Source organism: Zonotrichia albicollis, chromosome 24, assembly GCF_047830755.1.
Source record: "Zonotrichia albicollis isolate bZonAlb1 chromosome 24, bZonAlb1.hap1, whole genome shotgun sequence".
Lineage (NCBI taxonomy): Eukaryota > Metazoa > Chordata > Aves > Passeriformes > Passerellidae > Zonotrichia > Zonotrichia albicollis.
In genome coordinates, this window is record NC_133842.1 from 236469 (window position 1) to 253830 (window position 17362).

General features: G+C 42.7%; 1 protein-coding gene across 1 annotated transcript in view; it reads right to left on the reverse strand.

Annotated features, from left to right (window-relative positions):
• Positions 1 to 1182: 1182 nt before the first annotated feature.
• Positions 1183 to 17362, reverse strand: part of LOC141731682 (histone acetyltransferase KAT8-like) — a 30195-nt gene continuing 14015 nt past the window's right edge. Inside the window, exons 6-11 of the mRNA XM_074558119.1 lie at positions 15339 to 15428; positions 12814 to 12954; positions 11504 to 11597; positions 6222 to 6372; positions 2672 to 2826; positions 1183 to 1361 (exon numbers count right to left, since the gene is read on the reverse strand). Of these exons, the coding sequence (XP_074414220.1) occupies positions 1297 to 1361; positions 2672 to 2826; positions 6222 to 6372; positions 11504 to 11597; positions 12814 to 12954; positions 15339 to 15428 (696 nt within the window). The 3' untranslated portion in view covers positions 1183 to 1296. The remainder of the gene's footprint in view (positions 1362 to 2671; positions 2827 to 6221; positions 6373 to 11503; positions 11598 to 12813; positions 12955 to 15338; positions 15429 to 17362) is intronic.

The following is a 17362-nucleotide window of genomic DNA, read 5'->3' on the forward strand; positions in this document are numbered from 1 at the left end:
GGGGGAGAAAAACACAAAAATTTGAGGGAAAAACATAAAAATTGGGGGAAAACCCCAAAAATTTGGGGAAAAAATCACAAAAATTTGGGGGGAAACCACAAAAATTTGGGGAAAACCCCCAAGAATTTAAGGAGAAAACCCCAAAAATTTGGTGTAAAAATCCCCCAAAAATTCAGAAAAAAATCCCCAAAATTTAAAGGGAAAACCCAAAATTTGGGGTAAAAAAATTCCCAAAATTTTGAGGGAAAAACCCCAAAAATTTGAAGAAAATCCCCAAAATTTAAAGGGGAAAACTCCAAAAATTTGGTGGAAAAAACCCCAAAATTTCCGGGGAAAAACCCCAAAAATTCAGGAAAAAAATCCCCAAAATTTAAAGGGAAAACCCAAAATTTGGGGTAAAAAAGCCAAAAAGAAATCCCAAAAATTTGAAGAAAATCCCCAAAATTTAAAGGGGAAAACTCCAAAAATTTGGTGGAAAAACCCCAAAATTTCTGGGGAAAACCCAAAAATTTGGGGAAAAACCCAAAAATTTGGGAAAAACCCCAAAAATTCAGAAAAAAATCCCCAAAATTTAAAGGGAAAACCCAAAATTCGGGGTAAAAACCTCAAAAAAAAATTCCCAAAATTTTGAGGGAAAAACCCCAAAAATTTGAAGAAAATCCCCAAAATTTAAAGGGGAAAACTCCAAAAATTTGGTGGAAAAACCCCAAAAATTTAAGAGGAAAACCCAAAAATTTGGGAAAAACCCCAAAAATTTGGTGGAAAAACCCCAAAATTTTGATGGAAAAACCCCAAAAATTTAAGGGGAAAACCCCAAAAATTTGGTGGAAAAACCTCAAAAATTTAAGGGGAAAACTCCAAAAATTTAAGGGGAAAACCCCAAAAATTTGGTGGAAAAACCCCAAAAATTTAAGGAGAAAACCCCAAAAATTTGGTGTAAAAATTCAGGAAAAAATCCCCAAAATTTAAAGGGAAATCCCAAAAATTTGGTGGAAAACCCCCAAAAATTTGGTGTAAAAATCCCCCAAAAATTCAGGAAAAAAAATCCCCAAAATTTAAAGGGAAAACTCAAAATTTGGGGTAAAAACCCCCCCAAAAAATTCCCAAAATTTTGAGGGAAAAACCCCAAAAATTTGAAGAAAATCCCCAAAATTTCAAGGGGAAAACCCAAAAATTTGGGGAAAAACTCAAAAATTTGGGAAAAACCCAAAAATTTGGGAAAAACCCCAAAACTGGAGGGGAAAAAAATCCCAAAATTTGGGGTAAAAACGCAAAAATTGGGAAAAATTGGGAATTTCACTTCTTGGCCACCTTGGCCTGTTTGTGCTTCGGGGGCGCCCAGCGCAGGCAGATGGAATCCACTGCAATTAACAGAATTAATTAGCGTTAATTAGCGCTAATTAGCGCCCTCAATGACCGTAATTAGGGGCAATTAATTAGGGAGGTAATTAAGGAGGGTGGTATTAATAGGGAGAGTCATTAACAGCATTAATTAGGGGGTAATTATTAGAGGAGTCATCAACAGAGCTAATTAGACGCGATTAATGGGGCGGTTAATTAGGGGGTTATTAATGGAGGAAATTATTAATTACAATATGTAAATTAACGAGGATGCTCTTTAACAGAAGCTCCATAAGCTGGCGGTCGTTGACAGAAATTAATTAATTAATTAACACTGCTCATTAACGGGCAGCCTTAGGGGGATTTCTGGACCGAACCATTCCTGCGGGGTGGGGGGGTTGCTTATGTATTAATTAAAGTACATTAATTAACGAGCTGGCTCTTTAAGAGAAGCTCATTAAGGTGGCAATCATCAACACGAATTAATTAAATTAATTAAGTTCATTGATGGGGGAGCCTTAGAGGGGTTTCTGGACCGAACCATTCATTTGGGGGGGGGTCCATTAAGGCTTATTCATTAACTAAAGTATATTAATTAATGAGCAGATTCTTTAAGAAAAGCTCATTAAGGTGGTGATTGTTAATGGGAATTAATTAATTAATAAAATTCATTAACAGGAAAGCCTTGGGGGGTGGGGGTGGGGGATTTCTGGGCCGAACCATTCAGTGTGGATCACGGGGGTGTACATCTATTAATTATGTATGTTTATTATGGAGCATATTCTTTTAAGAGAAGCTCATTAAAGCGGTGATCATTAGCCATAATTAATTAATTTAATTAACTGAATTTTGATTAATTTAGTTTTAATAAATTGAATTTTAACGAATTGAATTTTAATTTATTTAATTTATTTAATTTTAATGAATGAAATTTATTTCCAGGGCACCCTCAGGGCGGTTCCCAGACCGTACCACTCCCACCAGCGGGGGGGAGGTTTCTGGGCCCAACCATTCAGTGTGGATCACGGGGGTGTGATGTTTATTATGGAGCATATTCTTTTAAGAGAAGCTCATTAAAATGGTGATCACTAGCCATAATTAATTAGTTGAATTTTAATGAATTTAATTTTAATGAATTTATTTTTAATGAATGAAATTCATTGACCGGGCACCCTCAGGGGCGGTTCCCAGACCGTACCACTCCCACCACCGGGGGGGTTTCCCATTCCCAATCTCCCACTCCCCCATTAATTCCCGCACCCACCCCCACTCCGGCATTAATAAGGGCGCTAATTAAGGCCGGGCAATTAGCGGGGCGTTAATTACTGACCGGTGATGGGCGGTTTCTTGTACTGGGCGCTCTTGAGGTGCTCCTCCACCAGCTTGGGCGTGACGCAGATGACGTGCTGCCCCTTCCAGTACTTGACCATGTTGAGCGACTGCAGCGTGCTGATGATGTCGGTCTGCGTGATGCTGGTCATCTGGCTGGACAGGGAGTGACCACTGAGTGACCACTGACCCATGGGAGTGACCACTGACCCCATGGGAGTGAGCACTGAGTGACCACAGGGAGCATTGACCCCATGGCATTGAACTGATGGCAATGGTCAGTGTGCTGATGATGTCGGTCTGCGTGATGCTGGTCATCTGGCTGGGGGGCAGAGTGACCACTGAGTGACCACTGAGTGACCACAGTGACCATTGAGCTGTGGGAGTGACCATTGAACTCATGGGAGTGAGCACTGAGTGACCACTGTACCCATGGCATTGAACTCATGGCAATGGTCAGCGTGCTGATGATGTCGGTCTGCGTGATGCTGGTCATCTGGCTGGACAGATGGACATGGGAGTGACCGCTGAGTGACCACAGTGACCACTGACCCCATGGGAGTGAGCACTGAGTGACCACAGTGACCATTGACCCCATGGTCACAACCACCACCCCATGGGAGTGACCACTGAACTCATGGGAGTGACCCATGGCAATGGTCAGCGTGCTGATGATGTCGGTCTGCGTGATGCTGGTCATCTGGCTGGACAGGGAGTGACCACTGAGTGACCACAGTGACCATTGACCCCATGGGAGTGACCACTGAGTGACCACTGAGTGACCCTGAGTGACCATTCACCCATGGGAGTGACCACTGAGTGACCATTGAGTGACCACTGAATGACCACTGAGTGACCACTGCCCACCACAGCTCTGCCCTACCTGACACTGGTTTAAGGAGGTTTAATGGCCCCATACTGGTTTATACTGGTTTATACTGGTTTGTACTGGTTTCTATGTACTTTAATGCATTTCTATGGGGATTTTTGGGTCCATACTGGTCCATACTGGTTTATACTGGTCTGTACTGGTTCTGGTGCATTTCCAGCCCCATACTGGTCCCAGTCCATACTGGTCTATACTGGTTTCTATGCACTTTAATGGATTTCTATGGGGATTTTTGGGTCCATACTGGTTTATACTGGTCCATACTGGTTTCTATGGATTTCTATGGGGATTTTTGGGTCCATACTGGTGTATACTGGTCCATACTGGTCCATACTGGTCCTGGCCTGCTCCAAGTCCCTCCCAGTCACTCCTAGTCCTAATCCCATACTGGTCCATACTGGTCTATACTGGTCTATACTGGTTTCCATGTACTTTAATGGATTTTCACGGGGATTTTTGAGTCAATACTGGTTTGTACTGGTCCATACTGGTTTATACTGGTCCCACCTGAGGTCCTTGATGGACAGGGTGCCCCGGAAGTCCCTGAGGATCTCCAGCACCTGGGGACTCACTGGTCTGTACTGGTTTATACTGGTTTATACTGGTTTCTATGCACTTTAATGGATTTCTATGGGGATTTTTGCATTTATACTGGTTTATACTGGTCTATACTGGTCTATACTGGTTTATACTGGTCTGTACTGGTCCTGGTGCATTTCCAGCCCCATACTGGTCCCAGTCCATACTGGTCCATACTGGTCTATACTGGTTTCTATGCACTTTAATGGATTTTCACGGGGTTTTTTGCCCCCATACTGGTTTATACTGGTCTATGCTGGTTTCTATGGATTTCTATGGGGATTTTTGGATCCATACTGGTTTATACTGGTCCATACTGGTCCTGGCCTGTTCCAAGTCCCTCCCAGTCACTCCTAGTCCTAATCCCATACTGGTCCCAGTCCATACTGGTCTATACTGGTTTCTATGCACTTTAATGGATTTCTATGGGGATTTTTGCCCCCATACTGGTCTATACTGGTCTGTACTGGTCTATACTGGTTTATACTGGTCTGTACTGGTTCTGGTGCATTTCCAGCCCCATACTGGTCCCAGTCCATACTGGTTTATACTGGTCTATACTGGTTTCTATGTACTTTAATGGATTTTCACGGGGATTTTTGGGCCCATACTGGTTTATACTGGTCCATACTGGTTTATACTGGTCCCACCTGAGGTCCTTGATGGACAGGGTGCCCCGGAAGTCCCTGAGGATCTCCAGCACCTGGGGACTCACTGGTTTATACTGGTTTATACTGGTCTATACTGGTTTCTATGTACTTTAATGGATTTCTATGGGGATTTTTGGGTCCATACTGGTTTATACTGGTCCATACTGGTCCGTACTGGTTTATACTGGTCTGTACTGGTTCTGGTGCATTTCCAGCCCCATACTGGTCCCAGTCCATACTGGTCTATACTGGTTTCTATGCACTTTAATGGATTTTCACGGGGATTTTTGGGTCCATACTGGTTTATACTGGTCCATACTGGTTTGTACTGGTCCCACCTGAGGTCCTTGATGGACAGGGTGCCCCGGAAGTCCCTGAGGATCTCCAGCACCTGGGGACTCACTGGTTTATACTGGTTTATACTGGTTTATACTGGTTTGTACTGGTTTCTATGTACTTTAATGGATTTCTATGGGGATTTTTGGGTTTATACTGGTTTGTACTGGTCCATACTGGTCCATACTGGTTTATACTGGTCTGTACTGGTTCTGGTGCATTTCCAGCCCCATTCTGGTCCCAGTCCATACTGGTCCATACTGGTCTATACTGGTTTCTATGCACTTTAATGCATTTCTATGGGGATTTTTGGATCCATACTGGTCCATACTGGTCTATACTGGTTTATACTGGTCTATACTGGTTTATACTGGTCTATACTGGCTCTGGTGCATTTCCAGCCCTATACCGGTCCCAGTCCATACTGGTTTATACTGGTCTATACTGGTTTCTATGCACTTTTATGGATTTCTATGGGGATTTTTGCCCCCATACTGGTTTATACTGGTCTATACTGGTCTATACTGGTCCATACTGGTCTATACTGGTCCATACTGGTCTATACTGGTTCTGGTCAGTTCCCAGTCCTTCCCAGCCCCATACTGGTCCCAGTCCATACTGGTTTATACTGGTCTATACTGGTTTCTATGTACTTTAACGGATTTTCACGGGGATTTTTGGGTCTATACTGGTCCATACTGGTCCATACTGGTTTGTACTGGTCCCACCTGAGGTCCTTGATGGACAGGGTGCCCCGGAAGTCCCTCAGGATCTCCAGCAGGACCCAGCTCCAGAGTGAGTCACTGGTTTATACTGGTCTATACTGGTTTCTATGCACTTTAACGGATTTTCACGGGGATTTTTGGGTCCATACTGGTTTATACTGGTTTGTACTGGTCCATACTGGTTTTACCTGAGGTCCTTGATGGACAGGGTGCCCCGGAAGTCCCTGAGGATCTCCAGCACCTGGGGACTCACTGGTCTATACTGGTCTATACTGGTCTATACTGGTTTCTATGCACTTTTATGGATTTTCACGGGGATTTTTGGGTCCATACTGGTTTATACTGGTCCATACTGGTTTGTACTGGTCCCACCTGAGGTCCTTGATGGACAGGGTGCCCCGGAAGTCCCTGAGGATCTCCAGCAGGACCCAGCTCCAGTAGCTGCGGTAGCTGAGCTTGCCCAGGTCCGAGAGCGGCTTCTCGGGGGAGCCCACGGTGCTCTCCAGCTTGGATAATTCATAACCTGTGAAAATGAGCCCAAAATTAACCAAAATCATCCAAAATTAACCAAAATTACACCCAGAATTAACCCTGAAATTCCTGGGAATCCAGAGGAAAAATTCCCCGCAAAAATCCCCAAAATTCCCTCAAAATTCCCTTTGAAAATTCGGAATTTTCACTCATTGCTCTCCAGCTTGGACAGTGCATAACCTGGGAAAATTCACCCAAAATTCCCAAAATTCCACCCCAAAATTCCACCCAAAATTATCAAAAATTCCACCCAAAATTAATCCTGAGATTCCATGGATTCATAAGATCCCAAAAATCCCAAAAATTCCCTCAAAATTCCCTCAGAAAATTCTGAATTTTCACTCATTGCTCTCCAGCTTGGACAGCTCATAGCCTGAAATCAGCCCAAAATTAACCAAAATTATCAAAAATTCCACCCAGAATTAACCCTGAGATTCCTGGGAATCCACAGGAAAAATTCCCCCCAAAAATCCCCAAAATTCCCTTTGAAAATTCTGAATTTTCACTCATTGCTCTCCAGCTTGGACAGCTCGTAACCTGGGAAAATTGACCCAAAATTCACCAAAATCCAGAAAATTCTACTCAAAATCCCATCCCAAAATTCCAGGGAATCCATGGATTCATAGGATCCCAAAAATCCCAAAAATTCCCTCAAAAATCCCCAAAATTCCCCCAAAAATCCCCAAAATTCCCTCAAAATTCCCTTTGAAAATTCTGAATTTTCACTCATCGCTCTCCAGCTTGGACAATTCATAGCCTGAAATCCGCCCAAAATTAACCAAAATCATCCAAAATTATCAAAAATTCCACCCAGAATTAACCCTGAGATTTCTGGGAATCCATGGATTTCGGGGCATCCCAAAAATCCCCAAAATTCCCTCAAAAATCCCCAAAATTCCCTCAAAATTCCCTTTGAAAATTCTGATTTTTCACTCATTGCTCTCCAGCTTGGACAGATCCTAATGTTGTGAAATCCACTCAAAATTCACCGAAATCCAGAAAATTCTACTCAAAATTAGCCCTGAAATTACAGAAAATCCATGGATTTCAGGGGATCCCAAAAATCCCCAAAATTCCCTCAAAATTCCCTCAGAAAATTCGGAATTTTCTCTCATTGCTCTCCAGCTTGGACAGATCCTAATGTTGGGAAATCCACCCAAAATTAACCAGAATTAACCAAAATTCCATCCCAAAATTCCAGGGATTCCAGAGGATCCAGGGGATCCCAAAAATCCCCAAAATTCCCTCAAAAATCCGTTTGAAAATTCGGAATTTTCACTCATTGCTCTCCAGCTTGGACAGTTCATAGCCTGAAATCCGCCCAAAATTAACCAAAATTAACCAGAATTAACCAAAATTCCATCCCAAAATTCCAGGGAATCCAGAGAATCCAGGGGATCCCAAAAATCCCCAAAATTCCCTCAGAAAATTCTGAATTTTCACTCATTGCTCTCCAGCTTGGACAGCTCATAGCCTGGGAAAATTCACCCAAAATGAACCAAAATCATCCAAAATTCCACCCAAAATTAGTCCTGAAATTCCTGGGAATCCATGGATTTCAGGGGATCCCAAAAATCCCAAAAATTCCCTCAAAATTCCCTTTAAAAATTCTGAATTTTCAGTCATTGCTCTCCAGCTTGGACAGTTCATAGCCTGAAATCAGCCCAAAATTAACCAAAATTCCACCCCAAAATTCCACCCAAAATTATCAAAAATTCCACCCAGAATTAACCCTGAGATTCCAGGGAATCCATGGATTTCGGGGCATCCCAAAAATCCCCAAAATTCCCCAAAATTCCCTCAAAATTCCCTTTGAAAATTCGGAATTTTCACTCATTGCTCTCCAGCTTGGACAGCTCATAGCCTGAAATCAGCCCAAAATTAACCAAAATTATCAAAAATTACACCCAGAATTAACCCTGAAATTCCTGGGAATCCAGAGGAAAAATTCCCCACAAAAATCCCCAAAATTCCCTCAAAAAATTCGGAATTTTCACTCATTGCTCTCCAGCTTGGACAGCTCATAACCTGGAAAATGTGCCCAAAATTAACCAAAATTATCAAAAATTCCACCCAGAATTAGCCCTGAGATTCCTGGGAATCCAGAGGAAAAATTCCCCGCAAAAATCCCCAAAATTCCCTCAAAATTCCCTTTGAAAATTCCGAATTTTCACTCATTGCTCTCCAGCTTGGACAGATCCTAATGTTGGGAAATTCACCAAAAATTCACCAAAATCCAGAAAATTCTACTCAAAATTAGTCCTGAAATTCCTGGGAATCCAGAGGAAAAATTCCCCCCAAAAATCCCTTTGAAAATTCGGAATTTTCACTCATTGCTCTCCAGCTTGGACAGCTCGTAGCCTGAAATCAGCCCAAAATTAACCAAAATCAACCAAAATTCCACCCAGAATTAACCCTGAGATTCCTGGGAATCCATGGATTTCGGGGCATCCCAAAAATCCCAAAAATTCCCTCAAAATTCCCTTTGAAAATTCGGAATTTTCACTCATTGCTCTCCAGCTTGGACAGTTCATAGCCTGGGAAAATTCACCCAAAATCCAGAAAATTCTACTCAAAATTCCATCTCAAAATTCCAGGGATTCCAGAGGTTCCAGGGGATCCCAAAAATCCCCAAAATTCCCTCAAAAATCCCCAAAATTCCCTCAAAATTCCCTTTGAAAATTCGGAATTTTCACTCATTGCTCTCCAGCTTGGACAGTTCATAACCTGAAATGTGCCAAAAATTAACCAAAATTAACCAAAATTCCACCCAGAATCAGCCCTGAAATTCCTGGGAATCCAGAGGATTCATAGGATCCCAAAATTTCCCCAAAATTCCCTCAGAAAATTCTGATTTTTCACTCATTGTTCTCCAGCTTGGACAGCTCATAGCCTGAAATCAGCCCAAAATTAACCAAAATTATCCAAAAATAACGAAAATTTCACCCAGAATTAGCCCTGAGATTCCTGGGAATCCAGAGGAAAAATTCCCCCCAAAAATCCCCAAAATTCCCTCAGAAAATTCGGAATTTTCACTCATTGCTCTCCAGCTTGGACAGCTCATAACCTGGGAAATGAGCCCAAAATTAACCAAAATCACGCAAAAATAACGAAAATTTCACCCAGAATTAACCCTGAAATTCCTGGGAATCCGTGGATTTCAGGGGATCCCAAAATTCCCAAAAATTCCCCAAAATTCCCCCAAAATTCCCTCAAAAAATTCAGAATTTTCTCTCATTGCTCTCCAGCTTGGACAGTTCATAGCCTGAAATCCACCCAAAATTAACCAAAATTAACCAAAATTAACCAAAATTTCATCCCAAAATTCCAGGGATTCCAGAGGTTCCAGGGGATCCCAAAAATCCCCAAAATTCCCTTTGAAAATTCTGAATTTTCACTCATTGCTCTCCAGCTTGGACAGCTCATAACCTGGGAAAATTCAGCCAAAATTCACCAAAATTCCACCCCAAAATTCCACCCAAAATTATCAAAAATTCCACCCAGAATTAACCCTGAGATTCCTGGGAATCCAGAGGAAAAATTCCCCGCAAAAATCCCCAAAATTCCCTCAAAAAATTCGGAATTTTCACTCATTGCTCTCCAGCTTGGACAGCTCATAGCCTGGAAAATGAGCCCAAAATTCCCAAAAATTCCACCCAAAATTCCACCCAAAATTATCAAAAATTCCACCCAAAATTAGCCCTGAGATTCCTGGGAATCCACAGGAAAAATTCCCCGCAAAAATCCCCAAAATTCCATCAAAATTCCCTTTGAAAATTCGGAATTTTCACTCATTGCTCTCCAGCTTGGACAGCTCATAACCTGGGAAATGAGCCCAAAATCACCCAAAATTCCACCCAAAATTCACCAAAATTCCACCCAAAATCCCTCAAATTCAATCCAAAAATTCACCAAAATTCCACCCAAAATTCCCAAAAATTCCACCAAAAATTCCCAAAAATTCCACCCAAAATTCACCAAAATTCCACCCAAAATTCCCACCCAAAATGAACCAAAATTCCACCCAAAATCCCTCAAATTCAATCCAAAAATTCACCAAAATTCCACCCAAAATTCCACCCAAAATTCATTAAAATTCCACCCAAAATTCACCAAAATTCCACCCAAAATTCCCAAAAATTCCACCCAAAATTCACCAAAATTCCACCCAAAATTCCACCCCAAAATTCCCAAAAATTCCCAAAAATTCCACCCAAAATTCCCACCCAAAATGAACCAAAATTCCACCCAAAATCCCTCAAATTCCATCCCAAAATTCCAGGGAATCCGCAGATTTTATGGGTTCCCAAAATTCCCCAAAATTCCCCAAAAATCCCCAAAATTCCCTCAAATTTCCCCAAAAATTCCATCAAATTTCCCCAAAAATTCCCCCAAACTCCCTCAAATTTTCCCAAAAATTCCCCTCAAACCCCAAAAATTCCCAAATTTTAGGACCCCCCCTGAGAATTTCCAAAATTTCCCAATTTTTGGGCGATTTCCCCTCATTTTTTCCCTCCCAAAATTCCCAAATTCCCCAAAAATTCCCAATTTTTGGTGATGATTTTCCCCAATTTTTTTCCCCTTTTTGAGACCCCTAAAATTCCCAGATTTTTTCCAGACCTCCCAAAATTCCCAATTTTTTTTTAGACCTCCCAAAATTCCCAATTTTTTTTCAGGACCCCCCGAAAATTCCCAAATTCCAAATTTTTGGTGATGATTTTTCCCCATTTTTTCCACTTTTTGGGACCCCAAAAATTCCCAGATTTTTTCCAGACCCCCCAGAATTCCCAATTTTTTTTTAGACCCCCCAAAATTCCCAAATTCCCAGAAATTCCCCATTTTTGGTGATGATTTTTCCCAAATTTTCCCCTTTTTGGGACCCCTAAAATTCCCAGATTTTTTCCAGACCTCCCAAAATTCCCAATTTTTTATTCAGGACCCCCCAAAATTCCCAAAAATTCCCCATTTTTGCTGATGATTTTTTCCCAATTTTCCCCTTTTTGAGACCCCTAAAATTCCCAGATTTTTTCCAGACCTCCCAAAACCCCCAAATTTTTTCCAGGACCCCCCAAAATTCCCAAATTTTTCCCCAAAATTCCCAAAATCCCAATTTTGGCACGGACTGAAGGCGATGAGGAATTTTCCGTATCCGCGGCGCTGGTACGGCGGCAGGGTCAGGATGCACGCCACGTTGTTCCCGTCCGGGGACTCCTTTTCCTGCAAAAAAACGGAATTTTGGGAAAATTACCGAAAATTCCGGAATTTGGGAAGGTTGGGAAGATGGAAAATGTCCCAATTTTCACTGATTTTATCCCAATTTTCACCGATTTTATCCCAATTTTTCTCCATTTTCCCCCCCAGCTGTCCCCAGGTATATCCCAGGTGTCCCTAAACCCCCAAATTCCACCGATTTTATCCCAAATTTCACCCAATTTTCACCAATTTTCTCCCAACTTTTTCCTATTTTTTCCCCCCAGGTGCCCCCAGGTGTCCCTAAACCCTCAAATTTCACCAATTTTCTCCCAATTTTCACCCATTTTATCCCAATTTTTCTTATCTTTTCCCACCCAGCTGTGCCCAGCTGTGCCCAAACCCCTGATTTTCACCTAATTTTCCTCAATTTTATCTCAAATTTCACCGATTTTCTCCCAATTTTCTCCCAGTTTTTCCCCCCAAGTGTCCCCTAAACCCCCAATTTTATCCCAATTTTCACTGAATTTCTCCCAATTTTATCCCAATTTTCTCCCAATTTTCCCCCCCCAGCCATGCCCAGGCACCCCTAAACCCCTGATTTTCACCGATTTTATCCCAAATTTCCCCAATTTTCCCCAATTTCCCCCCGCCGGTGCCACCTTGGAGAAGTAGCCCACGATGTTTTCACCCAATTTTCCCCCAAATTTCACCCATTTTTCCCCGATTTTCTCCCATTTTTTCCCCATTTTTCCCCCCAGGTGTCCCCCAAACCCCTGATTTTCACCCATTTTTCCTCAATTTTATCCCAATTTTCTCCCAATTTCCCCCCCCCCAGCCATGCCCAGGTATCCCTAAACCCCCAAATTTTCACCAATTTCCCCCCAAATTTCACCGATTTTCTCCCAATTTTCTCCCAGTTTTTCCCCATTTTTCCCCCCAAGTGTCCCTAAACCCCCAAATTTCCCCCAAATTTCCCCAAATTTCTCCAATTTCCCCCCAATTTTCACCGATTTTCTCCCAGTTTTTCCCCATTTTTCCCCCCAGGTGTCCCCAAACCCCCAAATTTCCCCCAATTTTATCCCAAATTTAACTGATTTTCCCCCGATTTTCTCCCAGTTTTTCCCCCCCAGCTGCCCCCAAGTGCCCCCAGGTGTCCCCAAACCCCCAAATTTCCCCAATTTTCCCCCATTTTTCCCCAAATTTCCCCAATTTCCCCCCATTTTCCCCCCGCCGTGCCCACCTTGGAGAAGTAGCCCACGATGTGCGCCCCCTGGCGGTCAACCTCGGTCAGCAAATAAAACACGAACGGCTCCACATCGAAATAAAGCGTCTTGTGGTCCAGGAACAGCTTGGCCAGCAGGCACAGGTTCTGGCAATAGATCTGACAGCGGGCACGGCTGGCACAGCTGGCACACCTGGGCACACCTGGGCACACCTGGGCACACCTGGGCACACCCACAGTGCCCACAGCCCAAAAAACCCCGCGAAAATCCCACTAAAATTGAAAAAAATACCTCAAAAAATGCCCTAAAAATGGCCAAAACCACCCCAAAATCTTTCAGAATTTGGGGATTCCATAGGTTTGGGTGCCCAGATGACACCTGGGCACACCTGGGCACACCCACAGTGCCCAATGCCCAAAAAAACCCCGCGAAAATCCCACAAAAATTGAAAAAAATACCCCAAAAATGCCCTAAAAATGCATAAAAATGGCTAAAAATGCCCCAAGATTTTGGGATTTCATGGGTTTGGGTTCTCAGGTGCCACCTGGGCACACCTGGGCACACCTGGGCACGCCTGGGCACACCCACAGTGCCCAAAGCCCAAAAAACCCCACGAAAATCCCATAAAAATTGACCAAAAAATGCCCAAAAAATGGTCTAAAAATGGCCAAAAATGCCCCAAGATTTTGGGATTTCATGGGTTTGGGGGGCCCAGATGGCACCTCAGCACACCTGGGCACACCTGGGCACACCTGGGCACACCCACGGTGCCCAAAGCCCAAAAAACCCCGCGAAAATCCCACAAAAATTGACCAAAAAATGCCCAAAAAATGCCCTAAAATTGACCAAAAATGCCCCAAGATTTTGGGGTGCCACCTGGGCACACCTGGGCACACCTGGGCACACCCACAGTGCCCAGAGCCCAAAAAACCCCGCGAAAATCCCACAAAAATTGAAAAAATTAGCCCAAAAATGGCCCCAAATGCCCCAAGATTTTGGGATTTCATGGGTTTGGGGGGTCCAGATGGCACCTGGGCACACCTGGGCACACCTGGGCACACCTGGGCACACCTGGGCACGCCCACAGTGCCCAAAGCCCAAAAAACCCCGCGAAAATCCCACAAAAATTGACCAAAAAATGCCCTAAAAATGGCCAAAACCACCCCAAAATCTTTCAGAATTTGGGGATTGCATGGGTCTGGGTGCCCAGATCACACCTGGGCACACCTGGGCACACCTGGGCACACCTGGGCACGCCCACGGTGCCCAAAGCCCAAAAAACCCCGCGAAAATCCCACAAAAATTGAAAAAATTAGCCCAAAAATGGTCAAAAATGCCCAAAAATGCCCTAAAAATGACCAAAAATGCCCCAGGATTTGGGGATTTCTTGAGTTGGGGTGCCCAGGTGCCACCTGGGCACACCTGGGCACACCTGGGCACACCTGGAGTGCCCAAAGCCCAAAAAACCCCGCGAAAATCCCACAAAAATTCACCAAAATTGCATAAAAATGCCCCAAAAATTGTACAAAAAAACCCAAAAAAACCCCCAAAAAACCCCAAAACCCCTCAGAATTTGGGGTTTGGGTGCCCAGCGGGCACAGCTGGCACAGCTGGAGTGCCCAAAGCCCAAAAAACCCCGCGAAAATCCCACAAAAATTGACCAAAATTCCCCAAAAAATCACAAAAATTACATAAAAAAATCACAAAAATTGCCAAAAAAACCCCAAAAACACCCAAAAAAAACCCCAAAAAAACCCCAAAACCCCTCAGAATTTGGGGTGCCCACATCTGGGCACACCTGGGCACACCTGGGCACACCTGGAGTGCCCAATGCCCAAAAAACCCCACCAAAAAAATCACCAAAATCCCACAAAAAATCACAAAAATCGCATAAAAAAAACCAAAAATTGCCCAAAAAAACCCCCAAAAAAGGCCCAAAACCCCTCAGAATTTTGGGGATTCCATAGATTTGGGTGCCCCCAGCTGGCACAGCTGGCACAGCTGGCACACCTGGAGTGCCCAATACCTAAAAAATTCACCAAAAAATCACAAAATTGCCCAAAAAAACCCCAAAAATTGCCCAAAAAAAAACCAAAAAATACCCAAAAAAACCCCAAAACCCCTCAGAATTTGGGGTTTGGGTGCCCAGCGGGCACAGCTGGCACATCTGGGCACACCCACAGTGCCCAATGCCCAAAAAACCCCGCGAAAATCCGACAGAAATTCACCAAAATCCCACAAAAAATCACAAAAATTGCCCAAAAAAAACCCAAAAAAACCCCAAAACCCCTCAGAATTTGGGGTTTGGGTGCCCAGCTGGCACAGCTGGCACATCTGGGCACACCTGGGCACACCTGGAGTGCCCAATGCCCAAAAAATCCCCCAAAATTGCATAAAAAATCACAAAAATTGCATAAAAAATCACCAAAATTACCCAAAAAAACCCCAAAAAAAACCCCAAAAAAACCCCAAAACCCCTCAGAATTTGGGGTGCCCCCAGCTGGCACAGCTGGCACAGCTGGCACACCTGGCCCTCTCTCACCTTGTGGTCCTTCCCGTCCACCTCGTACACGGAGATGTTCCCTTTGCGGTAAATCTCCCTGCCCGGCGGCTGCCGCCACTGGCACTGACCCTGCAGCAAAAAAATACAAAAAAAAATAAAATAAAATACAAAAAAACAAAATAAAAACCCAAAAACCCAAAAAAAACCCCACAAAAAAACCCCCAAATCTCCCTGCCCGGCGGCTGCCGCCACTGGCACTGCCCCTGAAACAGGGAAATGTGAGAAAAAAAATAAAAATAAAATAAAATAAAATAAAATAAAATTCAAAAAAAGAAAATAAAAACCCAAAAAACAAACAAAAAAAAAAAACCAAAAAAAACCCCAAAAAAACCCCACAAAAAAACCCCCAAATCTCCCGGCCCGGCGGCTGCCGCCACTGGCACTGCCCCTGCAGAGACAAAAAATACAGAAAAATAACAAAATAAACCCAAAAAATCCAATAAGGACCCCGAAATAAAATAAAAAAAAAATAAAAAAAATTAAAAAAAAAAAACACACACAGAAAAAAAAAACCCAAAAAAAACCCCACAAAAAAACCCCCAAATCTCCCGGCCCGGCGGCTGCCGCCACTGGCACTGACCCTGAAACAGGGAAATGTGAGAAAAAAATACAAATAAAATAAAATAAAATTCAAAAAAACAAAATAAAAACCCAAAAAACCAAAAAAAACCCCACAAAAAAACCCCCAAATCTCCCGGCCCGGCGGCTGCCGCCACTGGCACTGCCCCTGCAGCAAAAAAATCCAAAAAAAAATAAAATAAAATTCAAAAAAACAAAATAAAAACAAAACAAAACAAAAAAAAAAAAAAAAAAAAAAAAAAACCCCAAAAAAAACCCCACAAAAAACCCCCAAATCTCCCTGCCCGGCGGCTGCCGCCACTGGCACTGACCCTGTAGAGACAAAAAATACAGAAAATAACAAAATAAACCCAAAAAAACCCCGAAAAATGACCCAAAAGTGCCTAAAAAATGGCCTAAAAATGGACAAAAAATGGTCAAAAAATGGACAAAAAATGGACAAGAAATGGTCAAAAAATGGACAAAAAATGGACAAGAAATGGTCAAAAAATGGCCCAAAAATCTCCCGGCCCAGCGGCTGCCGCCACTGGCACTGCCCCTGCAGAGACAAAAAATACAAAAAAATAACAAAATAAACCCAAAAAACCCCCAAAAACCAAAAAAACCCCAGATCCAAAAAAAAGGTCAAAAAATGGACAAAAAATGACCCAAAAATGGACAAAAAATGGACAAAAAATGGACAAAAACTGGACCAAAAATGGTCAAAAAATGGACAAAAAATGGACAAGAAATGGTCAAAAAATGGCCCAAAAATCTCCCTGCCCGGCGGCTGCCGCCACTGGCACTGCCCCTGAAACAGGGAAATGTGAGCAAAAAATCAAAAAAAAAATAAAATAAAACCCAAAAATCCAAAAACAAACCCAGATCCAAAAAAAGACCCCAAAAAAACAAAAAAAAAACCAAAAAAATTCACCCAAAAATGGAGAAAATAACCCCAAAACGGACACAAAATGTGAACGGGCACTGCCCCTGCTGGGGGGAAAACGTGAGCAAAAAAACCAAAAAATAACAAAATAAACCCAAAAAACCCCATAAAACAAAAAAGAACCCAGGTCCAAAAAAAGACCCGAAAAAACAAAAAAAAAAACCAAAAAAATTCACCCAAAAATGGAGAAAATAACCCCAAAACTGGACACAAAATGTGAACGGGCACTGGCACTGCCCCTGCCAGAGGAGATACGGACAGGTCAGCAAAAAATCCAAAAAAAACCAAAAATAAACCCAAAAAAACAAAATAAAAACCAAAAAAACCGAACAAAAAAAACCCAAAAAAAAACCCAAAAAAAAACCCCCCAAAAAAACTCCAAAAAAACCAAAAAAAACCCAAAAAAAGACCCCAAACAAAAAAAAACAAACAAAAAAAAAAACAAACAAAAACCCAAAAAAAATTCCAAAAAAAACCCACAAAAATATACCCAGAAAAG